Source organism: Triturus cristatus, chromosome 4_1 (assembly GCF_964204655.1).
Source record: "Triturus cristatus chromosome 4_1, aTriCri1.1, whole genome shotgun sequence".
Lineage (NCBI taxonomy): Eukaryota > Metazoa > Chordata > Amphibia > Caudata > Salamandridae > Triturus > Triturus cristatus.
Genome location: NC_140585.1, coordinates 496,284,365 through 496,310,464, shown reverse-complemented (window position 1 = coordinate 496,310,464; position 26,100 = coordinate 496,284,365). Strand labels below are relative to the sequence as shown.

At 46.7% G+C, this 26,100-nt stretch overlaps 1 protein-coding gene across 2 annotated transcripts in view; it reads left to right on the top strand.

Moving 5' to 3' along the window:
• GYS2 (glycogen synthase 2) overlaps positions 1-26,100 on the top strand; it is a 528,148-nt gene that overhangs the window by 263,377 nt on the left and 238,671 nt on the right. The window contains exon 5 of one of the 2 annotated variants that reach the window (XM_085652725.1): positions 17,167-17,232. The exons of the other annotated variant lie outside the window; for it this stretch is intronic. Coding sequence (XP_085508851.1) covers positions 17,167-17,232 — 66 coding nt within the window. The remainder of the gene's footprint in view (positions 1-17,166; positions 17,233-26,100) is intronic. 2 annotated transcript variants of the gene reach the window in all.

Sequence of the window (26,100 nt, the reverse complement as noted above, 5' to 3'; positions counted from 1 at the left end):
CAATGCTGGCTCCGCCCCCTGTGGAGCGTCTGATGGCTCTGCCCTGCACCCTGAAAGAAGCAGCTTGCATCATGTCAACAAAGTGCTCAGAAACCGGACTGAACTAGGCAAAGGCCCCCCTGGCCTGAAAGAACAAAAGAAATGGCGTATAAATGTAGGAGCCCTGCTCCTAAGAAATCAGATCCTGTCCTGCCAAGAAGAAACCTCTGTCCGACGAGAAGGAACTGGGAAAGCTGCATGGAGGAGTACTGTCCCTGACCTGGGGGATTGGCCTGCAGTGGTTGCCTTGCTGTTGAAGAAGAGGAACAAAGACTAAAGAGACTTTTGATTTTGCTTGTGCCTGAAGATCTCCAAGGGCTTGTGAGTAAGCTTGCCCCCTGAACGAAGTCCCATGATCAGTGGACTTCACCGCCATGAGATCGCCTTGGAAAACGGACCGTTTTCCTCGCAACTTCGCTTCGAACTGCTGTGTACGTCTCGCTGATCGCAGCGTACTCCCCGTAAGCTGATATCCCGCTGTCCGGCACGAACAACACGTCTGGGGCCCCTCTACGAGCCGTAGCTCGCACCACAAAGGAAGGTACTGCCGGCCTGAGCAACGTGACTTACAGCCCCTACGAGCCGTAGCTCGCACCGTAACTGAAGGACATCGCCTGTACCCGCTTGCACCCCCCTGCAGATCGTACTCCAAGCGTATGAGCCTACCCCCTCCTTTGGGAAAAGGCTGCTGTGCGTCTGGGAGTCGTACGCCTCCTGCACGGAGCTTACTGTTCGCCTGTATCAGCAGACCAAGTGAAGCCCAGTGATCCCGATACGATGCGTACACAGCGTCTGGCAGTACGAGCCGTACTCTGGCCCCATCCCCTGAGCCGCGCACGCCCAAGGTCTCCCGTACCGTAGTACGCGCCGCCCGGAGGACATTGCACCGTACTGTGCGCCTGCTGCCAAGGACGTGTCCGTGACGAACTCTGAAGCTTAAGGTACTGTGTGTCCGTCCCGCTCCCCAGCCTATCTTTAACCGCGTACGAAGCGTACGCCTGAGAGCGAAGTGTACGACCCGTTCCCAAACCCATTTTCAACCGCGTACGAAGCGTACGCCTGGGAATGCAGCACACAGTCATTGAAATCATCGTTAAACTCAAGAACTCTTTGCAACTAAGTATTGTGGGCCATTTTTAAACCCTAGTTTGGTCTCGTGCTACGCCTGATAAATATATAAAGAATTATTTTTGATATATATCCCGTGTGGAGTCCATTTGTGGAGGGTCGCTGTATTACTGTGTGAGTATTCACAAATGCTTAACCTAAACGCCCTGAGATAACGCCTTATCTGCTCGCGCCAAGCTACCTAGAGAGTGAGCAGGGGTTATTGTTAGAGTGTACCCCCTTACCCTGACTAGAGGAAAGGTTCCTTGCTTGACACAAGTACCTACCTGTGTCAACCATAGAACCTGGATTCTAACATTGGTGGTCAGCGGTGACGATTACGAATTTGCATTTGTGATACATATACAGTGATTGGTGAACGCCACATAGTGAAGGCAGACCAATAGCGCAACCACTTACTTTTAATTCGCATATTTTGGGAAATCGCCAGTTGTTAAAGGAATCATGCCTGGTTCAAGTGTTGTGGAAAGGGCAGCATCCCTCATCTCTGAAACTGAAAACGTGGAATAGGAAGAAGAGAGATTAGAGAGCTACACCAAGGCCCAGCTGAAGGGCTTCTGCAGAAAATTCAAAGTCCCCACTGTTGGATGTAAGCTCAAAGTAGATCTTTGCAAGGCGCTGAGAGCCTGGATGGAGTCAAGAAAAGACTCTGATGAGATGGAGGAAATTGAGCAGGCAGAGAGCATCGCTAGCTTGGGCAGAGGCCTGTCACCAGAGGAGTTGGCCGACAGGAAGGAAACCAGAGCTCATGAGATAGAGATGGTGAAACTAAATGGGCAACTGGCAATGGAAAGAAAAAGGCTAGAGGTGGAAGAGAGGAGAAGTCAAAAGGAGCATGAGATGAAATTGAGGGAGCCGGAGTTGAAAGCCCAGGGTTTAGGAAGCACTCCCTCTGGTGGCAGCACACCCCCAGTGCAGGTAGAGTCCAGAGTGTACATACCCAAAGATATAGTGAAGGAATTTTTTAAAAATGATGACATAGGGCAGTGGTTCAAACCCTACGAAGTAGCCATGTCCTCCCACCGGGTCTCTGAGAAGGATTGGGGAGCGGGGTTGTGGGGACGGTTCCTGAGTGAAGGGCGGGACACACTGCTAGATTTGCCCTCAGATGTGTATAACTCTTACCCCCATATGAAGGATGCTTTAATGGCTAGGTATGGGTTAACTCCTGAAATGTATAGGCAGAGGTTCAGGGGTCGCACTAAGATTCCCAATAGTACATATGTGGAGTATGTGACTTTTTTTTGCAGAGCACTGGATGGTTGGGTAAAGGGTAGCATGGTTGATAATTTTCAAGGGCTTCTTGATTTAATGGCATGGGAGCACTTGTCCAGTAATTGTTTTCCTGAGCTACGCCGGCACCTGATTGATAATAGGCTGACTAACCCTAGAAAGCTTGCTGAGGAGGCGGACCGCTGGGTCAGTACCAGGGTCCACAAGGGTCACGTGGGAGACTCCGCCAAAGGGGGGCAGGGTCCCCAGCAGAAGAGCGGGGGGACAAGGGTAAACAGAGGGAGTTCCAGAAGAGGTCCCAAAGTAATCCCCAAGGGAACCAAGGGAAGGGTTCTCAGCCTCCCCCACCCCAGAAACCGACCGGGGCCCCGACAGGTACCCCTGTTCAAAGAGGGCCCCCGAACTGTTACAGATGTGGTGAGCTGGGTCATTTTGCCAATGATCCCAAGTGTCGCCAGTTTGGTAAACCAACACCCACTGGTGCAGCCCCCCGGCAGACGGCTAGTGTAGCCCTGGGTGGAGAAATGGGTGTCCAAGGTGGGTGGGGTTCAGTAGAAATGTCCCTGGTCTCATTAGGAGACCGTGAAGTGGTCCCCAAAACCCACCTGCCTGAGAACACTAAGAAATACAGGCAGTGGGTGACCATAAATGGCCATAGGGTTGAAGCTCTGAGAGATACAGGAGCCAGTGTGACGGCTGTCAAGCGCCACCTGGTGTCTCAGGAGCAGGTTTTCCCATGAGCATTCTATCCGGTTGTTGCCGCTGGCAACACGGAGAGCCACTGCCCGGTGGCTCAGGTTCCCTTTGAGTGGAGGGGGGGGAGGGGGGTCTCTGGTACTCTTCAGGTAGCTGTGAGGCCCGCCATGCCTGTAGACCAGAGGTCTTCAAGCATTTGTAGGTTGAGCCCCCCGGCTCAATTTTTTCAGATGTTGGGCCCCCCCACCACCTGACAGAAATTTCTGGAATGTAGTACACTACATAAGCGACCGCCACACGCATATTCCGGGCCTTATCCAGCAAATAATGTTCTACACAATAAGAGTGTTTAGTAAAGTGCAGGTTTGTGAGTGGGTGTGGTGAAATTACAGAGTCTTATTACACAGCTCAAACACAATTTTCCAAGATAAAATGTGCGCAAATCGTTTTTACTAGTATGCTTTCTTTTACATATGACATAGATTGATAATAACACCACCAACATTAATGTGTCGGGTGTGCTTGTTTTTCACCACATTGATGGTCAATCTGTGGATGGATTTTTGCTACTGCCATCCTCAGGTTGTGCTCCACATCCAGTCTTGAACGGTACTTAGTCTTTAATACTGCAAGTGCTGACATAAATAGGACAAGCTGAAAGGCAAGAGAGTTTTGATAGCAGTTTCTCTCAAAGCTGAATATTCTGCAGACATTTTCAGCCAAAACAGGGACTGTAAGGGAGACAGTGTTGTCAGATTTTTCGAGCACTCCCTAGCCCAGAGCTGGTACACGAGAAAAAAATCTTCTCTAGAAATCATTAACAAACGTTTTAGGCAGCATTATAATGAGATATTTGCCCACCAACCTGTTATGGACCCGAAGACAAAGTTGAAAGTCAACAGAGAGGCCGTTGAACGAACACCTAATTGAGAATTCCTTAGTGGTACGATAAGTTGCTTGCCCGAAGCAGTGGGGGTTAAGGACACGCCGGACTTATGTTTTAAAAAAAATAGAACTAACAATGAATGAATGATGTTGTCTATTTTACTTCAGAGCAATGTTTGACAGACTTTGTGGTGGCAGGGACATGTTAAGGATTTGGTTGCCCTGGGAAAAAACTAATTTGGGGACCCCTGTTCAGTACAGGTTTGAGCTTAAATGATTTACTTTCAGCTCTGCCATACCCTCTTTAGCCAGGCTACTAACGGTGCACAGGCGCTGTGGTTGAAATTCTAAAAGCGTTTACATCTAATATTCAGAGATAGTGATGTGTTTTCACTGTTGTAACAAAGCAGCATCCCACTAATTTTACAGAGAATAATATCTGTGATATCCTCCAATTTCTCATATTTGAGGACCCGCTTGGATCTAAAATAAACCTTGTTATGGTTGTTGCATGAAACAAACACATTTCTCTGCAAATAGTAATAGACTCGTTACATCAATCATATTAAAAAGAAATGAAACAAAACGGTATTTACAAGAATCTACTTAGGAATTATTCCAGGCCATCAGGGCAAAAACAGAGCGGTCTCTATCAAGGGGCCCCCTGGAAGGCTGGATTGAAGTGCATGTAAATGTGTCCTTTTGTAATTTAGGTTGAAAACCTTGATGGGGCATGACATGCCCATACTCGTGTACTGGGGCGCAACTAGACCTGAGCTTCGGGTGGGGGCTAACACTCCCAGACAGGGCTGGCTCTAGCACTTGTTGCACACAGTGCAACAGTCTCTTTTGGTGCCCCCTTCTACATTTCCTCCTTCATGAATTTCCTCACTACTACTCACCAACTAGCCACCTCATCTCTCTATAGCACCTTTCTGGAAAACATTTCATTTTTTTATAGGTCTACCCATGGTTTACTAACACTCAGTTCAGTGATCTGCATGGTACACATTCTTTGTAGCAGGCACATTAAACCCCTGCACTGTGTGGGTGGCAGGAGTGCTCATATGAGTGCACGGTGAGCCAAGTGACTGTGAGAGTAGGGTAAGAGGAGTGACTGCAGGGTGAGTGAAGTGACCATATGAATATGGGTGTGGATGTAAGTGCAGAGTGGGACGAATGAATGTATGATTAGTGGTGGGCTTATTTGAGTGAGATTGCAGATTGAGCAGTGAGGGGGACAAGTGAGTGAAGGGGTAGTGTGCTCGTGTGACTGCAGGGTGAGGTACAGGGTGAACAGCGCAAGTGCATTGTGAGTGCAGAGTGATCACTCTGAGTGCAGGGTGAGCGGGTGAATGGTGTGAGTGCATCGGGATCAGTGTGACTGCATTGTGATCGTTGTGAGTGCAGGGTGAGCTGAAAGTGAAGGGCGAGAATGAGGAGCGAGTTGTCTGAATGTAGGGTGCGTTCCCAGACACTTTAAGTGACTCAGAATGTTATTGACGGCAGCGTAGGGTTTCAAATGTGTTAAACTATTGCTATTATGGCAGTAACCAGGGATCAGGCTGGAGGAAATAAATAATGGGCTGATCTTGCGACAAACTCCCAGTCTTGTGATTAGGGTTGCCAGCTCATTATTTTGATGTCCCAGGCGGTACAAAAATAAAACATCACCAAAAGCTGTATTGTCAGTACTTGTCTCTGCATACTTTGAACAGCAAATAAAAATAGAAATAACTTTTACTTGTGTTCTAGGGTTTGCCCGAATAATCCATGACTGTAATAAAAGAGAACAAAGACAGAAAAGTCACATTACAAATTAATACATGCTTCTTTATTTATATAACCATATTTTAGTGTCAAGACAAGCAATTTGGAGGCTGTTTAAACTACACATGGCTGGCTGGCATTTTTGCGCGCCAAGTTTAAAATAAACTTGTCTCCTTTCTGGGAAGAGCTAACCCTCCCAGGAGGGAGTTAATTCATAGAGCTGAAGTACTTCAGCTGCAGTGGGAGGCAAGGAGTCTCCTCTGCTACGAACCCAAAGGAACAGGACTGTCTGTTTCTTTGCTTTCGGTTTTAGCAGAGGAGACTTCCTGCCTCTCACTGCAGCTAAAGCATTTCAGCTCCGTGAATTAACCCCCCCCCCGTGCCAGTTAACATAACAAAAGCGTGGGCAGGTCGTGCCCCATCGATGTCCCCTCCCTCCCCCTCCAGCCATTCTGGAGTTCTCCAAGAAGACTTGCGACCACGCAGGGAACAAAGGTAAGATTAGAGTGGAGTGCGCGCCCCCCCTAGGATGGTGTTGCGCCCCACAGTTTGAAGAACTCTGCTGTAGACTGTCTGTTAGGGAACGATCTGGAGAGCTCACCTTGGGCTAAGGTGAAGCGGAGTGCTCACCTGGAGATGTTGGGTATGCCTGATTGGGCGTGTGTCACCACACGGTCCATGGCAGCCAGTAGGGGTGCTCAAGAGGACCTGGAGCCTGAGAGGGAGGCCCAGGAACCGGCCTTAGGGAGAAGAGGCAGGGGGCGTGGGAAACCGGCCCCCGAAGTTCCCACGGTCCAGGAGGAAGCAGACCTTGAGGGGGATGCCCTGGAACCTACAGGGGAACAGATAGCTGAACTGGGGGACCTGCCTGAGCTGACCCATTGGCAGCAAGAAGGAGGACCCTCCAGGGAAGAATTCTGCAGGGAGCAGAAAGAATGCCCTTCTCTCGTGGGTATGCGGCAGCAGGCTGCAGACCAGGCCAACGGTGATCAGTCTGGAACACATTTCATTTACTAGGAGAACGACCTCCTGTATTCTGAGCCTAAGGCTGCTGAGCCTGGGTCAGCCCGTGTGCTGGTGGTACCCCAGCGCTTCAGAGCCTTCCTACTGGGGCTGGCTCACGATGTGCCATTGGCAGGACATTTGGGGCAGGACAAGACCTTTGAAAGGCTTGTCACCCACATCTTTTGGCCCCCAAATGCGCAGGAGTTCAGACACTCACTGCAGGACCTGCCAGACTTACCAGGCAAGTGGAAAGAGTGGGAGGAAGCAGAAGGCTCCTCTCCAACCATTCCCGGTGGTCAGTACCCCCTTTGAGAGAGTGGAGATTGACATTGTGGGGCCGCTGGACCCCAGGACAGCCATGGGCAACAGGTTTATCCTGGTGGACCATGCCACCCGGTACCCATCCCTCTGAGGACAGTGACGGCCCCGTGGTGGGACGTGCACTGATGGGAATTTTCTCCCGAGTGGGATTCCCTCTAGAGGTGGTGTCTGACCGGGGTACCAATTTCATATCCAAATATATGAAATCCCTTTGGCAAGAGTGTGGTGTAACCTACAAATTCACCACCCCTTACCATCCCCAAGGAAACGGGTTGGTTGAGAGATTCAACCGAACCCTGAAGGGCATGGTAATGGGTCTGGAAGAACCCATGAGGCGTAAGTGGGACGTCCTCTTGCCATGCCTTCTCTTCGCATACCGTGAGGTGCCACAGAAGTCATTAGGGTTCAGCCCCTTTGAGTTTCTGTACGGCCACCCAGTGAGAGGACCTCTAAGTCTGGTCAAAGAAGGCTGGGAGCAATCTCCCAGGAAACCTCCCCAGAATGTATATAGCTACATGCTGGCCTTCAGGAACCAGACTAGGCGTTTCAGGGAACTTGCTGAGGCAAACCTGGAAGCCAGCCAGGAAGAGATGAAGCGATGGTATGACCAGAATGCCACTCTGGTAGAGCTTCAGCCTGGGCAGAAGGTATGGGTCTTGGCCCCAGTGGAGCCCTGTGCGCTCCAGCATAAGTGGACCAGTCCCTTTGAGGTTGGGGAGCGCAAGAGTTCAGTTACCTATTTGGTGAACTTGCGGTCTCCAAGGAACCCCTTAAGGGTCCTTCATGTCAACCGCCTCAAGCCCCACTTGGAGAGGTCCCAAGTGGGCATGCTCTTGGCACCAGATGCTGGGATGGAAGAGGAGACCGAGCCTCTTCCTGACCTCCTGTCAGCCAAGGAGCAAGATGGGTCAGTGGATGGTGTCATCCTCTCTTCCACCCAGAACCCTGAGCAACAGAATGATTGTTGCCAGCTGCTGGGACAATTTTCTGATCTGTTTTCCCTGGTTCCAGGTGTCACTGATTGGTGCGTCCATGATGTGGACACTGGAGATAGTACACATGTGAGGCACAAGGCTTACAGGGTGACTGACAGGGTGAGGGCATGCATCAAGGAGGAGGTCTCCAAGATGTTTGCACTCGGAGTAATTGAGTCCTCCAGCAGTCCTTGGGCTAGCCCAGTGGTCTTGGTCCCAAAGGCTGCAGCGCCGGGAGCCACACCCAAACTCCGGTTCTGTGTGGACTACAGAGGACTCAATTCGGTCACCAGGACTGACGCACACCCCATCCCCAGAGCTGATGAGCTCATAGATCGGCTAGGGGCTGCCAACTACCTCAGCACGTTTGATTTAACGTCTGGGTACTGGCAGATCGCCTTGACCGATGGGGCCAAAGAGAGGTCAGCATTTTCCACCCCCGATGGGCACTACCAGTTCCGGGTTATGCCCTTTGGGATGAAGAATGCCCCTGCCACCTTCCAGAGGTTGGTCAACCAGGTGTTGGTTGGACTGGATTCGTTCAGTGCAGCCTACCTGGATGACATCGCAGTGTTCAGCTCCACTTGGGAAGAACACCTGCACCACCTCTGGGAAGTGTTGATGGCACTGCGGAGGGCAGGCCTCACGATCAAGGCGAGTAAGTGGCAGATCGGGCAGGGTTCCGTGGTGTACTTGGGGCACCAGGTTGGGAGTGGCCAGGTGGCGCCCCTTCAACCCAAGATAGAAACCATCCTGAATTGGGAGTTGCCCAAAACCCAGACAGAGGTGAGAGCCTTCCTAGGTCTCACCGGGTACTACAGGAGGTTTGTCAAGGGGTATGGCAACATTGTTGCCCCCTTGACAGCGCTGACTTCTAAGAAGCAGCCCAGGAAAGTGATTTGGACTGACACCTGTCAGAAAGCTTTTGAGGCCCTGAAAGCTGCTATGTGCACGGCGCCCGTGCTCTTGGCTCCCAACTTCTCCAAAGAGTTTATAGTTCAGACAGACGCTTCAGAGCATGGTGTGGGGGCTGTTCTGTCACAGATTAATGAAGAGGGCCTAGATCAACCTGTAGCCTTCCTTAGCAGGAGGTTACTTCCACGGGAACATAGATGGAGTGCTATTGAGCGTGAGGCATTTGCTGTGGTCTGGGCACTGAAGAAGCTAAGACCCTACCTGTTTGGGTCTCACTTCCGGGTTCAGACAGACCACAGGCCCCTCAGATGGTTGATGCATATGAGGGGTGAGAATCCAAAGCTGTTGAGGTGGTCCATTTCCCTACAGGGTATGGATTTCACAGTGGAACATCGCCCTGGTACAGATCACGCCAATGCTGACGGTCTGTCCAGATTTTTCCGTCTTAGTGATGAGGAACTCCCTGGGGTAGGGTAGTTCTCCCCACTGTTCAGCTGGAGGGGACACGCGTTAGACCTGGCACCTTGGCGTGAGTTTCCCTTCCACTTTTTGTCGCTGTGCCTCATGTGTTTTAATGGTGTTGGCCGCTCAGGGCACTGTGCCACTGCCAACCAGTACCACAGTGCAAGTGCTCCCTATGTAAAATGTATTTGTTGGTTGGATTCCATCATTGGCTTATTTGGTTTACTATCAGACCCCAGTAAAGTGCACCAGGAGTGCCAGGGCGTGTAAATACAAATGCCACTGGTGGGCTTGCAGCACTGGTTGTGCCACCCACAGAAGTGGCCTGGTAAAATGTGTCTAGGTCTGCCATTGCAGAACCTGCGTGCAGTCTGGTACTGACCTGCTGACTGGCAAGTGCACCCACTTGCCAGTCCCTAAACCTTCCCTTAACTCCATGTTAGTCACCCCTATGGTAGGCCCAAGGGCAGGGTGCATTGTAGCATAAGGTAGGACAAGCCCTGATGTGTGTGGCATGTCCTAATAGTGAATTACAGCCATTTTCGTTTTTCACTATTGTAAGGCTACCCTGTTCTCATAGGCCAGAATGGGCTGTTAAGATTGTTACATCCTATGATCCTAACAGACCCAGGGAACATGGTAGAAAATCGAGTTTAGTATGCCTGAACTCAGAATAATAAGGTACATCTTTTCGTAAGGTTTATTTTAATATTCTGCGTTTGCAAATGCCACTTTTAGAAAGTTTATATGAACAAAAATGGGTGTGGCTCCAGTCAGCAAGGCTGAGCCTATGAACAGAAGGAACAAACAGAAATGCCAATGCTGACAAAAGGTTTAAAGATTTGGCCGTAGAAGAAAGGGAGAAACAACTACGGACGTACTACTAAATAGTATTTTATTTGCAAAATGTCAATTTTTTAGCAATAATTGAATTTGATAAGAAAAGTGTACTCTGGACACACATACGTAATAAAGACAAATATACATTGAAACAAAATGGAAGAAACAAAAATTAGTGCGAACAATGTGTAATTTCTACTGACCTAATGACAGAGAATTGTATTTTTCATTATGCAATCTTACACCACTCCTCAATCACACACACAACTCATACATACAAGACAATAACCTTTTGGTTATAATTTCAAACACGAAAGGTGTCTCCGTCCAACACAAATTGAGATGTAATCCGCTATATAAGGTGTACATGTGGGCCTAATCAATTTGTTAAGTTAAACATTGTTTTGAAAAAAAAAAATTAAACAAAAAAAAAAAAAAAAAAAACTGAACAAAGTCAAAACACCAAGGGCGGACTTGAAATGCAAGTGACTGGAGACAAAAAAAGAGAGGTCTACGCGTTTCGAACCCCGTTAAATTAAAGATGGGGTTCTCATCAGGACCATAGTGCTACAAGAGAGAAGCAAGTGTGAGTATATCAAACGTCAAAAAAGAGCGCAGAAAGACCCAAAAAGCCAGAGCTCTACGGATGGACTTACCCGGCAAGGAATGGAAGACTAGTTTCCAATCAAATTATATCAGGGGGGGACAAACTGCAAGAAAAAGTAAACAGAGGAACGAGACTAGTTAGAGGTCTGAAGGAATCATATCAGCAAAGGAAGAAAAAGAGACATAATTCGGGCTTGGAAGTCGTTGTGAAGCGAGAGCCATACCTTGTTGTGGAATGGGACCAAGGAGATGAAAGGATGGCAAAGTAGCGTGGACTGAAGTCTTCGAATGGAAGGTCGCAGAGTCCAGTAAATCCCAGGTTCTAACAAAAACGGGTAGAGTGACAGTGATTTAATCAAAAAAGGGGCGAAAGAGATTTCTAATATGCTGGTGCACATAAAATGCAGTTGCTTGCAGCCGGAGCATACCTGAGTTGGAAAGAAGTGATTCCACAGTTGATGTGAGGTCGACGGGCAAATGTCAGCGTTTTCTGTCGTGAGTCCAAGAGCGGCAAACTAGGATGGAATAAAGGTTCCACTGTTAGTCCAAATGGTTGGGCGTGGATTGCTTGCAAAAGAAAACGCTACCATTCAAGACTCTTTCCTGCGGAACGGACGGGACACAACAATTACCTAATTCGTGGCTCGATTCCGGCGTCTGCAGAGTCCGACGGAAACAGGAAGCTTCAGAGAGCAGTCTTCCTGGTCGGTGTTATAAGACGTCAATTGAATTCCCGGGAGGGAGTCTGGGAAGTGTGGTCCTTTGTGTGATTGCTCGCGTGAAAGATGGACGGGTGTCCGTAATATGTGGATCAAACATAGAGTCAAAGATGAAACAAATCCGTAAAACGTGAATCAGAGGAGCCATGGATGAAGCGTTGCTCACGAAGTTAAACAATGATGGTCCGTTCAAAGATCAGACAACAAAACTGTAGTGTGGAGCAATAAAAGTAGGAAAAATCGCCGTTGAATTACGTGCTCACATAGAAGCAATAGTAGGATGTTGAAAAAAGGCTACGTTCATGTCCTGGAGAGGGGGAACAATGGAAGCCTGGAGTCTGGTATCTAGAGTCTGAAGATTTCAGATAACTCATTCAACCCTGATACTGCCGTATCGAACTTGACAATTAGCATTGCTTCGCGTTGAGCAAGCCTGAGTTCAATGTCGCCCCCTCTTGGGTCACGTTCAATTTTAGAGATGACTGTCCAGCGGAGGTCCTGTTCTCCATGTGACATTCGTAACCAGTGATTCACAAGGGGTGCTGTTTCTACTTTTTTACGTATCCGAGATTTGTGTTGCGTTATCCTATGTCTGATTTCTTGATTGGTTTTCCCAATGTACAGAGATGAACGTGGGCATTTGATTCCGTAAATTACGTACCTGGTTTTACAATTTGAAAACGTTTCATGTTTCCAAAAGATCCCTTTATGGGAAAACAATGACCCCTCGACTGTTTGGTCGCAGCAAGAACATGTGCCGCATTTGTGATGTCCTTGTATGGGTGCCAGTCCCATCATTTCTCTTAATGATGTTTTAGTTGGAAGTTTTTGTGACGCCCTGACAATGTGATTGGCCACATTTCTTTCTCTTTTAAATGCAAACATCGGAGAATTTTCAAGGGAAGGCTCTAGGTTTTGAATGAGGTGCCAGTTTTGATGAATTACTTTTTTAAGTTGATTGGAGTTTGGACAAAAGGTGGTAACGAATACTTGACGTTTCAATGGCATTTTTTCTTTCTTCACTAGTAGTGTTTCTCTAGGAGTCCACCACGCTCTCTTCTTTGCCGATTTGACCAATTTTTTGGGGTAACCCCTGTCTCTGAGTTTTTCCATGAGATTGTTAGAATGCTCATTGTAATCCTCTTTGAAAAAGCAGTTGTTGTGTCCCGTCCGTTCCGCAGGAAAGAGTCTTCAATGGTAGCGTTTTCTTTTGCAAGCAATCCACGCCCTACCATTTGGACTAACAGTGGAACCTTTATTCCATCCTAGTTTCGCCGCTCTTGGACTCACGACAGAAAACGCTGACATTTGCCCGTCGACCTCACATCAACTGTGGAATCACTTCTTTCCAACTCAGGTATGCTCCGGCTGCAAGCAACTGCATTTTATGTGCACCAGCATATTAGAAATCTCTTTCGCCCCTTTTTTGATTAAATCACTGTCACTCTACCCATTTTTGTTAGAACCTGGGTTTTACTGGACTCTGCGACCTTCCACGCGAAGACTTCAGTCCACGCTACTTTGCCATCCTCTCATCTCCTTGGTCCCATTCCACAACAAGGTATAGCTCCTGCTTCACAACGACTTCCAAGCCCGAATTATGTCTCTTTTTCTTCCTTTGCTGATATGATTCCTTCAGACCTCTAACTAGTCTCGTTCCTCTGTTTACTTTTTCTTGCAGTTTGTCCCCCCCTGATTTAATTTGATTGGAAACTAGTCTTCCATTCCTTGCCGGGTAAGTCCATCCGTAGAGCTCTGGCTTTTTGGGTCTTTCTGCGCTCTTTTTTGACGTTTGATATACTCACACTTGCTTCTCTCTTTCTTCTCTTGTAGCACTATGGTCCTGATGAGAACCCCATCTTTAATTTAACGGGGTTCGAAACGCGTAGACCTCTCTTTTTTTGTCTCCAGTCACTTGTATTTCAAGTCCGCCCTTGGTGTTTTGACTTTGTTCAGTTTTTTTTTTTTTTCTTCAAAACAATGTTTAACTTAACAAATTGAATAGGCCCACATGTACACCTTATATAGCGGATTACATCTCAATTTGTGTTGGACGGAGACACCTTTCGTGTTTGAAATTATAACCAAAAGGTTATTGTCTTGTATGTATGAGTTGTGTGTGTGATTGAGGAGTGGTGTAAGATTGCATAATGAAAAATACAATTCTCTGTCATTAGGTCAGTAGAAATTACACATTGTTCGCACTAATTTTTGTTTCTTCCATTTTGTTTCAATGTATATTTGTCTTTATTACGTATGTGTGTCCAGAGTACACTTTTCTTATCAAATTCAATTATTGCTAAAAAATTGACATTTTGCTAATAAAATACTATTTAGTAGTACGTCCGTAGTTGTTTCTCCCTTTCTTCTATGGCCAAATCTTTAAACCTTTTGTCAGCATTGGCATTTCTGTTTGTTCCTTCTACTTTTAGAAAGTTGGCATTTGCTTGCCTAACCATTTTCAGCCCGCCTCTGCGTGATGTGTATCTGCTGTCTGGCTTGTGTGAGTGACAGGGCTGGGGAAACCCAGATGGGCAGGGCTAGGTAGCCTGGTGGTGAATAGGAAGATTGACAGATAGATGGGTGGGAGGAGTACACCTGGACTCTGAATAGGGCTGTGCTCTGCCACCACAATGCTGGCTCCGCCCCCTGTGGAGCGTCTGATGGCTCTGCCCTGCACAGCCTGCATCATGTCAACAAAGTGCTCAGAAACCGGACTGAACTAGGCAAAGGCCCCCCTGGCCTGAAAGAACAAAAGAAATGGCGTATAAATGTAGGAGCCCTGCTCCTAAGAAATCAGATCCTGTCCTGCCAAGAAGAAACCTCTGTCCGACGAGAAGGAACTGGGAAAGCTGCATGGAGGAGTACTGCCCCTGACCTGGGGGATTGGCCTGCAGTGGTTGCCTTGCTGCTGAAGAAGAGGAACAAAGACTAAAGAGACTTTTGATTTTGCTTGTGCCTGAAGATCTCCAAGTGCTTGTGAGTGAGCTTGCCCCCTGAACGAAGTCCCAGGACCAGTGGACTTCACCGCCGTGAGATTGCCTTGGAAAACGGACCGTTTTCCTTGCAACTTCACTTCGAACTGCTGTGTACGTCTCGCTGATCGCAGCGTACTCCCCGTAAGCAGATATCCCGCTGTCCGGGACGAACAACGTGTCTGGGGCCCCTCTACGAGCCGTAGCTCGCACCGCAAAGGAAGGTACTGCCGGCCTGAGCAACGTGACTTACAGCCTCTACGAGCCGTAGCTCGCACCGTAACTGAAGGACATCGCCTGTACCCGCTTGCACCCCCCTGCGGATCTAACTCCAAGCATACGCGCCTGCCCCCTCCTTTGGGAAAAGTCTGCGGTGCGTCTGGGAGTCGTACGCCTCCTGCACGGAGCGTACTGTTCGCCTGTATCAGCAGCCCAAGTGAAGCCCAGCGATCCCGGTATGACGCGTACACAGCGTCTGGCAGTACGAGCCGTACTCTCGCCCCGTCCCCTGAGCCGCTCACGCCCAAGGTCTCCCATACCGTAGTACGCGCCGCCCGGAGGACAACGCACCGTACTGTGCGCCTGCTGCCAAGGAAGTGTCCGTGACAAACTCTGAAGCTTAAGGTACTGTGTGTTCGTCCCGCTCCCCAGCCTATCTTTAACCGCGTATGAAGCGTACGACTGGGAGCGAAGTGTACGACCTGTTCCCAAACCCATTTTCAACCGCGTACGAAGCGTACGCCTGGGAACGAAGCGCACAGTCATTGAAATCATCGTTAAACTAAAGAACTCTTTGCAACTAAGTATTGTGGGCCATTTTTAAACGCTAGTTTGGTCTTGTGCTAAGCCTGATAAATATCTAAAGAATTATTTTTTATATATATCCCGTGTGGAGTCCATTTGTGTAGGGTCGCTGTATTCCTGTGTGGGTATTCACAAATGCTTAACCTAAACGCCCTGAGATAACGCCTTGTCTGCTCGCGCCAAGCTACCTAGAGGGTGAGCAGGGGTTATTGTTTGAGTGTACCCCCTTACCCTGACTAGAGGAAAGGTTCCTTGCTTGACACAAGTACCTACCTGTGTCAACCAGAGAACCCGGATTCTAACACAGACCAATCACAATCGCTGTAATTGGCTGAATGGAGCATGGGTGTGCTTCCTATGGCCGAGCCAGGGAGGACTACGGAGAAAACATATGGCGTGGAAGCAGCGAGAAGGTACGTTTTTATTTAATTTTTTTTTAATAGGCGATTTCCCGCGTCCTCCCTCCTCCTACACCCTCACCACCTTCCGCCCTCACTGGATGAAAGGGGGTCCCATGGATGCTCCAGACATCCCCTTGCAGACAGGTGCAGTCATTCACTGCACGGCGTTTATATGTAAACTTTACGAGGACACAAGCCACTTAAAAACAAATGCCTCCTCAATCGGATTTCCCAAATATACAGTTTTTGTGTATAGCTGATTTCATTATAAGAAACAAAAATGAAAATCACAGCGCAAAAGACTAGGAACCAAACAAGTATACTTCCTAGCAATACACAACGTTGCTTTCACCACTAAGCTATTGATCCAACTTTAGAAGAACGTGCTGAAAAATGCTTAAATCATGAGGCCAATTGGCATATTTAATTTACTTGTAAGTCCCTAGTAATGTGCACTGCTTGTGTCCAGGATCTGTGAACAGACAAGTTGCCCAATGTTACTATGTACAGTACATGTAACAACTTCAGCTAGCTCTGGGGTTTTTGGCCAAAAGCATACAACACACCCAGTTGGCGTCTATGCAGGTGTGCAAATGCACCCTTGGATGGGAAAATCTACAGTTTCTGGATCATTTGACAGTTTTAGATGTAAGTAATTGTCAAGGCAAAATGTAAATAATTTAAAAAAATGTAAATAATTCAGAAGAAACTAAAATGAATATTAACTTGCTTGCTACTAGCATTCCATTCAGTTCTTTCCCTTTGCCATTAATGTATTTCCATTGACCCGTGCTTACATTTCGCTACTCAGATAATACCTATGTATATTGGAGCAAGAAAGCCCAAATCAGACTACTAGGAAGTGCAGGCATTCAGACTATCACAGCAAATGCTTTTTTCATTTAATTTCTATGAAACAGGATTTAATTCCAATAACAAACCTAAAAAGTAATCAAAGGAATTGCAATATATGCAATTTACTTTCAAATTTACAGCATACCCTAGGTTGATTACCAGCTCTACCCAGAGACATCCCTCAGTGTGGCTGCCAGCTAAAGCTGTGTTAGTATAAAAATAGTATACAAAACATTCTAACGTGGACTGATTATAATGTTGCATGTAGTAACAATAAATTACCTCAACCAAGTGACATTTATTACTGTTATATAGTAGTATTTTAGCTCGACAAACACATGAATGGTCACTGGGAACCACTTTATTTAACCAGGAACTAGAATTGGTAACTGTTGCTTAACTGTAATAGACATTTAAAACAGCAAATGCATTACTCTCAGACGTGACCCTTTCTAGTAAATATATGAGTTGTTCAAGCATATGTAGGTTTTTATCGTCTTCTTTTTTCTTTCCTCTTTTCTCTTCTTCCTTTCTTGAGAAAAATACTAAGGGGAGGCGGAAACAAGCAGCTGGGGTAAGCTCACAGCCCCAGAAACAAAAGAAGGTAAACCTAATTAACTTTGGTGTTGTCAACTGCAGAAAAAATGGAAGTGCATTACTGAGAATTTGTAAATCCTCCTCCTACGACACACATCTAACCTTTCCCTGCATATCCTTTAGCATTGACAACTAATAAAATCTTCAGTTGCAAATTAGCTAAAAAGATGCCATGATTGGAAATTTGAATGTTTTTGGTGTTTATTTATGGAGATATGCTTGAGCATTAGAAATATCTAGTGTACAGTACAAAGATTGAATCTCTTAGAAACATCCTTATAAATAGAGCTCCTTTCTTTCTATATTATAAGTTCAAATATTTTTATTGAGTTCCTTCAGAATACAGAATACAGAGTGAGAACCATACGAAAAGATTACTTTAACAGTAAGGGATACAAATTGAAGAGCTATAATAAGTAGAAGACAAATTATTATATGTCTTACAATGTAATAAAGTTGGTAATATAGGAGTCAAGAGTATGCCATAGGTTAGATACAGGTATTTTAGACTTTACATGTATATTTGAATAAGGAATGTCCATGAAAAATAATCCATTCCAAGCAAGCATTTACAGACCAAAAAATACCATCTTTCCAGTTGGAAGTTATTGGTTTAACGGCAGTAGAGACAAGGACATCAAAAAACGTACAATCAGTACTGGATAATCATTTCTTAATAGCATGAGATTTATAAATAAGTACATGAAATGATAGCAGGATTTGGAGATTAAAAAGCTGTAAAATAATATTCAAAACATCTGTCCAAAGTATAAAAGCAATAGCGCAATCATACATTATTTGTTGTAAACTTCCTAAAGGAGGTTTGCAATGCCAACAATTTTGTGTATCTAATAATTGTGCTACAACTATTTTAATTGGAGACCTAAAACATTTGTATAAAATATATACATTAGTTTGTATTAGAGTAGCTGGAAGATAACTAGTAATATTATTTAACCAAATTGTGATCCAGTGTATATGAGGTGACTGCACATCTCTCGCTAAAGACAATTTTTGGGCCAAAGTGGTAAAAGGGGAAGAAATGACATTGAATTTTTTATATACAATACAATTAGGCAATGTGACCTGACCAGCCAAAAAGGTTTACACATAACTCCATATCGTATATTTTTACTGAAGGTAGTAAATGAGAGTAGGCATTTAGGATCGCATTACATAACACTTCATATTTAGAGAATTCAGGATTGAGGAAGGTAAAATGTAGTACTTAGGTCAGCAAAAGAGTAAAAATTATCCCATGGCAAATATCATTAGTCTGGAAGATACCAGCATTGATCCAACCAACCTTGGTGTTAGCCATAGTCAAAAATGCAGGGAAATTAAATGGCTGTAGGAGATTTGTTTCTAGTAAGACCCACTTGGGAGCAGTAATTGGGTCAATATTTTGAAACCATAATCAGCTTTGTGCAATAAGAAAAGATGCATGATAGTTCTTAAAATCACATAAACTAATACCACCATCTTTTTGTGGAATTTGTAGAGTTTTAGTGCTAATGCTGCAGGTTTGTTTTTCCAGATGAACTTAGTACGTTATTTATATAATTTTTCAAAGAAAGTGGAAGGTAAACATAATGGTAACATAGATAAGGGGTAAAGAATTTGTGGGATAAAAATCATTTTTAATCGCTTAAAGACACCCCAACCAATTTAAATGAAGAACTGACCATTTATCAAATTTATCTTTTGTGCTAGTCAGCACTTTAGAGCAGTTGAGTTCAATTGTGGTATTATGGAGTTAGAAAAAGTAATGCCTAGATATTTTAGGGAGGTAGGAGTTGTCAAAAAGTTCGTATTTGCTATCATCGTAGAATTTAAAATATGATTGGAAAACATTATGTTTTACTGTGTAAACAATAACCAAAAACATAAGCATATTAATGAATGAGTTTGAGTTTGAGTTTGAGTTTGAAATTACTTGTAAAGCGCACGTCTACCAGCGGTTTCTTGGCGCTATAGTTAACAAAGTCCTGGGCTAGAAGAGTGGGGTAGCTGCTGGCGAATTATTCAAAAGACTTCATGAACAGGAAGGTCTTGAGGTGTTTACGGAATTGCGGGTACAAAGTGATAGAGCGAAGTTCAAGGGGAAGGGAGTTCCAAAGGGTCGGGGCAAGGGAGGCAAATTTTGAACCTCCCCACTTCTTTCTCCGGTAGCGTGGGATGTGGAGGAGGGACTGGGAGGACGAACGTAGTTCCCTGGTGGGAACGTAAGGAATGATCTCGGAAGAGATGAACGCCGGTGTCAGGCCAAGTCGGGCCAAGAAGGTGATGGAGGCGAGCTTGAATTGGACCCTAGCTCGCACCGGGAGCCAATGTAAGGATTTCAGAAGAGGGGTGGAGTGGTGGAATTTAGGGAGTTTGAAGGCCAGGCGGGCCGCCTGGTTTTGTATCTGCTGTAGGCGTCGCAGGCTATATGCGGGGATACCAGCATATAGGGCGTTGCCATAATCCAGGCGGGACACCACCACGGCCAGGATGATGAGCTTAAGGGCGGGGAAAGTGAAGAAACGGGACACCCTACGTATAGTACGCAGTGAAAGGAAAGAAGAAGATACCACAGAGCTAACCTGGGAGTGAAGGGTAAGTTGAGAATTGATTTTTATACCTAGTGTTTTGACAGAGGAAGAGGGTACAGGAGAGGGGCCAAGGGAGGGGGGCCAGAAAAGAGGAGACCAGGGGCTGGATGAACCACCCGTCAATACCAGCTCGGTCTTGTCGGGATTGAGTTTGAGGTGATTGTGGTTCATCCAGTCCCTGATATGAAGCATGACCGATTGAAAGTTTTGAACAGAAGAGGGGGAAGAGGATAGATTGAAAACAAGCTGGAGGTCATCCGCATAATTGAATACGGCGACCTCCATCTGTTGGACGGAAAAAATAAGAGGGGCGACATACAGATTGAACAAAAGGGGGGAAAGGGAAGAGCCCTGGGGAACCCCGCACTGAACTTTCCGGAGGTCCGCTGTGAAGTCACCCAGGCGGACAGCCTGGGAGCGGTCCCTCAGGAAGGAGGAGAGCCAGACCAGGGCAGTCCCCCCGATCCCCGCCGCCCTGACACGGGAAAGCAAGATGGTGTGGTCCACCGTATCAAAGGCGGCTGAGAGATCGAGGAGCACTAGGGCCTGGCGCTGATTAGTATCCATACCCTCCCTGAGGTTGTCCAGGACCGAGATGACAACGGACTCCGTGGAGTGTGCGGGGCGGAAGCCAGCCTGGCGAGGGGCAAGAGCTCCATGCGTCTCCACAAAGGAGCTCAGAGCGCAGGTGACATGGCGCTCGAGCACCTTAGCCAAAAATGGCAGGAGGGAGATGGGGCGGAAATTGGCAGGGACAGAAGGGTCTGGCCCAGGTTTTTTCAGAATAGGCACAATAACCGCGGACTTCAAGGGGTTTGGAACTACACCTTGAGCAAGAGAGCTGTTGAGGAGATGAAGGGGGGGGTCTGGGCAGGTAACAAAGATATGGCGGAGAATGTGAGCAGGACAAGGGTCAAGCGGAGAACCAGATTTGACCAGGGGAACTAGGGAGGTCAGAGATTCCCTAGTGATGGGGGGAAAGGTGATGAATTCACCCTTGGGAGGGGGACATTGGGGGTCAACAAAGGAGGGGGAGGGGGGAGGGATGTTGGCCTTAATGGTAGCGATTTTATGAATAAAATGGTTATTGAGGGAGTGACAAAGTTCTTCGGACGAGGCAGGCTTAAGAGTGGTTCTGTCCGAGAATGCCAGATTGTGGACGATCGTGAATATCTCCTTAGACTGGTTTTCCGCGGCTAGAATTTTGGAGGAAAAATAAGATGTTTTGGCCTCCAAGATGTCTTTTTTATACTGGGTAAGGATGGTGGTATACTCCAGTTTTAGAGAGGAGCAATAGTTTCTCCTCCATGCCCGCTCCGCCCGGCGTACTTTTAGTTTGGTGGCCTTAAGCTCTTCATTAAACCACCGATTGGCGTCCTTCTCACGCTTGGAGGAGATGCGCTTGAGCGGGGCAACGGAATCGCGGCCAAGGGAGAGCCACTGGTCTATGGCCTTAACCTGAGAAAGAGTGGAAAGGCTCTGCAAGGAAGGGAGGGAGGAGGTAAGAAGGGAGGAGAGATTTTCCAGATTGACTCGGCCCCATGATCGAACCCAGGTGTTTTTAGGGCGGGGGGGCTTGGCTGGGGGGTGAATAGGAAGGGAAAAAGAAATCAAGTGGTGGTCAGACCAAGAGCAGGGCGAGATGGAGAGAGATTCCACAAGGCAGTTCAGGGACCAGATCTGGTCAAGCGTATGACCCTTGATGTGGGTGGGGGAGTGAACATAGGATGTGAAGTTGAGGGATTGGAGGGTATCGGAAAATTCCTTGGAGGAAGGACATTCAGCAGGGTCAGAGGGCCAGAAATTAAAGTCGCCAAGAAGCAAAATAGAGGAATTATTGACTGTAATTGTGGCCAAAACATCCAAGAAGTCAGGGAGAAACTGTAGAGGGGTTAGAGGGGGATGATAAATGAGAAAACAGGTAAGAGGGGGGAGGTGGAAGTGGTGCAGATCGCCAGATATTCGGTGGTCGCGATATCCGGCAGAGAGAGAGTTTGAAAGAGGAGATCGGCACGTGCGATGACCGCAACGCCACCCCCTGCTCTGCTAGTAGGGCGGTCAGCCCTAAGGGCATAGTAAGTGGCTGGTAAGGTGGATAATAGGGCGGGGAGGGAGTCATCGCAGAACCAGGTCTCCGTTAGAAAAAGAAGATCCAGGGCATGAAGATCCAACAGAACCGAAAGTTCATGCGCATGGGCGACAGCAGACCGGGTGTTGAGATAAAACACCGAGAGGGCTTTAGGAGTTGCAGGAGGAATAAGGCTACAAGGCGAGAGAGAAGGGCCGACTGTAGGAAGGGGGATGTGAGGGGGAGCAGCGGGGGCGAGACCAAGGGAGGAAATGCGAGAACAAGTAAAGACTGTGACAGGCCAGGGTCCCTGGAGACTGCGTAGTTGGTCCGGGGTGTAGGTGGAGAACGGGGCAGAGTGGCGTGCCCCTCGCCCCGGACAGTCGCGGACGGGCGCAGACGGGCTTAACTTAGGCGCAACTTCGGCGCGCCTTCGTCGCGCCCGCTGCGCTCGTCCGCTGCGCTGCCGAGGGTAGGTGGCCCTGTTATGAGGACACATGGGGGGAAAAGATCAGTGGGCGTGGCAGGGGGAAGAAGAGCCAACCAACAGCGACGCGGCGCCCGGACCCGGCCGAGATGGAAGACCAGCCCTTCCCACACCGAGAACCAGGTGAGGAGGGGGCGGTCAGCAGCGGCGGTCTGGGGCGTGTGCAGGGGCAGGGCACCAAGGAAGGATCCGAGAGCGCTGAGGCGAGAGCGCGAGGAGTGCAAGTGCGGTGATAGAAATGTTAAAAGCAGCAAAGTCTCGTAAAAGGATGTTGCTCCCGGAGGCGCTTCGGGAGATAGGTGGCTGGAAACAGGAGTGAACGCACTCTCTGGCGTCTGCCTAAAGTACTTGCCAGAGGGGGGAGGAGCCAACCAACAGCGACGCGGCGCCCGGACCCGGCCGAGATGGAAGACCAGCCCGTCCCACACCGAGAACCAGGTGAGGAGGGGGCGGTCAGCAGCGGCGGTCTGGGGCGTGTGCAGGGGCAGGGCACCAAGGAAGGATCCGAGAGCGCTGAGGCGAGAGCGCGAGGAGTGCAAGTGCGGTGATAGAAATGTTAAAAGCAGCAAAGTCTCGTAAAAGGATGTTGCTCCCGGAGGCGCTTCGGGAGATAGGTGGCTGGAAACAGGAGTGAACGCACTCTCTGGCGTCTGCCTAAAGTACTTGCCAGAGGGGGGAGGAGCCAACCAACAGCGACGCGGCGCCCGGACCCGGCCGAGATGGAAGACCAGCCCGTCCCACACCGAGAACCAGGTGAGGAGGGGGCGGTCAGCAGCGGCGGTCTGGGGCGTGTGCAGGGGCAGGGCACCAAGGAAGGATCCGAGAGCGCTGAGGCAAGAGCGCGAGGAGTGCAAGTGCGGTGATAGAAATGTTAAAAGCAGCAAAGTCTCGTAAAAGGATGTTGCTCCCGGAGGCGCTTCGGGAGATAGGTGGCTGAAAACAGGAGTGAATAATATGATGAATAATAGGTAGAATGAATAATATGATGAATAATAGGTAGAGAGCAGGGTCATTTACACGTAGCAGAAAATCATCCGCATAAGAGAAACATTTAAAACTGTAGCCTGTAAAATAATTCTAGTATATTGTTTATTGATCCGGAAAGAGCATGAGAGAGGTTCAATGGCAATAAGAAATAAAAGAGGGGATAAAGGGCATACTTTTCTAGTACCTCTATATAAATTAAATAGAGAGGAAAGGCTACCATTGAAATAAATTGTAGTTGAGGGGTCTGTATACAATGCTTTAACCATACTTAGAAGAGTGGGACCAAAATAGAAAGCTTCCAGTGTATTAAACAGGTATTGACAATTACCTTTATCAAATTATTTTTCCGCATCTAAGTCCAAGAAGCCCAATGGACATTTGAGCTTATTATTAGAAGATATGACATGACCCAGAAGCCGGGTATTATGTACAGTGAATCTACCCTTCAGAAATCTCACATGGTCTGGGCACAATAATAGAATTGAGTATGGGTGTTATTCTGTTGACAAAGATGTTGACATAGATTTTGCAATTCTGGTTAATGAGGGATATTGGTTGATAATTGGAAACTAAAGTAGGATCTTTGACTCTTTTCAGAAGAACACTAATAGTAGCTTTCTATAAAGTACCATTCACCATCGAAGTGTTTTGTAGGTTAGTAAATAATGAAAGTTGAATGGGAGAGAGTTGGGACTGAAAACATTTATCAAATTCAGCTGGGATGCCACCTGGTCCAGGTGATTTATTGGAGTTTAGAGATTTGATTGATACGTTGATCTCATGAATATCAATTGAGTTCTCTAATGCGAGTCTATTATCAGTGGAAATTTGAGGTAAATTTCAATCCTTTAGGATTTAGGAATATCACCTTTGAGCTCTGCAGGTATGTGATAAAGAGACAAATAAAACAATAGCAATTCTCTTGTTATCTCTTCTATAATAAGAAGTAAGGTATCATCTGGTTTCTTAATAACAAGTATTTGAGTTCTGTCTTTTTTGATATGTAAGTAGTTGGTAAAAGTATTTAGGATTTATTTGAGTGATAGTGTGATTTTTCTTTAGATACAAGAAACTTTGCTAGTTTACTTAGCAAACTGTTATATTCATATCTTAGTTTGAAGTTGGGATTTATATTTATTATCTCATGATGATATCAAAATATTTTAAGGACAGTTAACTGCTTCTCTAGCGTGGATATCTGAGCATAACATTTTTTATTTTCTTGAGTCATAATGGATAAAGTGACGCCTGGTATATATACTTTGAATGCATTCCAGTGGATAATGTAACATTTCCTAGCTTAAGTAATGGAAAGTTTAAATTCTATTAAGGACACAGAGGTGAGGATTATGCTTAACCTTTCTTCACTTTACTGAAACAGCAGCCTTATAGTGTCAACAAAACACTTCCTTTCCCATGAACCCTTGGGAAGGACATGAACAATATCAACCAATTAGAACAACATTGTCCAAATATAGTCCATCAATGATCGCCATGCTCTCTCTTTTTAGTATGACAACACCCTCCTTTACACCATCCGTAGTCTTGTTTAGAAGTCATTTCCAATAAGAGTACAAACGAAAGAATCCTTGTACCTGAATTGTATCACAACTATAAAGATATCATGAGCATACAGCAAGAAACTAATCTGTTACATAAATAACAGAGATAAACACATTAGCATCAAATTCTGATAAGCTCATTATGAGTGAACACAATAGAATCACCTTGTATAAGCCCCTCCTGCAAATAATGTCATACTTGGGCCATGCGATGATGCAGCTTTGCTTCCATATACTCCCATGGATTATAGGGAGGGAAAACAAGTTCCAATTTAGGTGGGCATAATGCATGCCTCTGTGTCCTTAATAGAATTGAAATTTTCTGTTTGTAAAGCTAGGAAATGTTCCATTCTATGTCAGGACCCGAGGCGAGAAATATGCTGGTTCAAAACCTTTGGATGACCAGCGTGGCCATGTTATATACTGATTTAAAGTAAAATATTTTGAATTTAGAATCTGACGACCAGTCAGACCATATAATTTTAATGATATTCTTCAATCTAGCCCCCAAGGAAAAAGCCTTGAAAGCCATAGCCCCTCGAGCTCCCAAGGAAAAAGCCTTGAAAGCCATAGCCCCTCGAGTTGAGTGGGCACCAAAGGTCGAAGAATCAATACGGGCCTCTTGCATGCCAAATTTCACTCACATAGCAACTATGGTAGAAGTCATCGCCTTAAAGGGCCTAAATAGGGAAACCGAGAGTTGGTGTTCCTCTGCCGGACAACTCTCCTCCGGCAAAGCTTCCTAAGCTATAAGACATCTCACAATGTTTAGGGTTGGTCGGGAAGGCAGAATACACTACCACTCCAGATTTGGACTTCATCCTTCTGGAAATTTGGAAAGTAACCCCTTCCGGAGTAAATACTCTACCTGTTATGTCCAGGGCACACACATCTGATACTCATTTGCATGAGAGTAAGCATGATAAACTGGCCAGCTTACCTGATAGTTGTTTTCTTGTCAAATATTTAATAAGCAGCCACAAGAGTAACAGATCCAGCACCTTACTGACATCCCACAAGAAAGAATACCTAGGTGCTGATGGAATAGACAACCGTATTCCACTCATCTGTTTCTTGACCAGCGCATTCTCCCCAACCGCAAACTCATCAATGGGGATTGTGACTAGGGGTGGTGGAATTGGCCGAGTTTCATCCCACGGAATTCTGCAGAATTCCT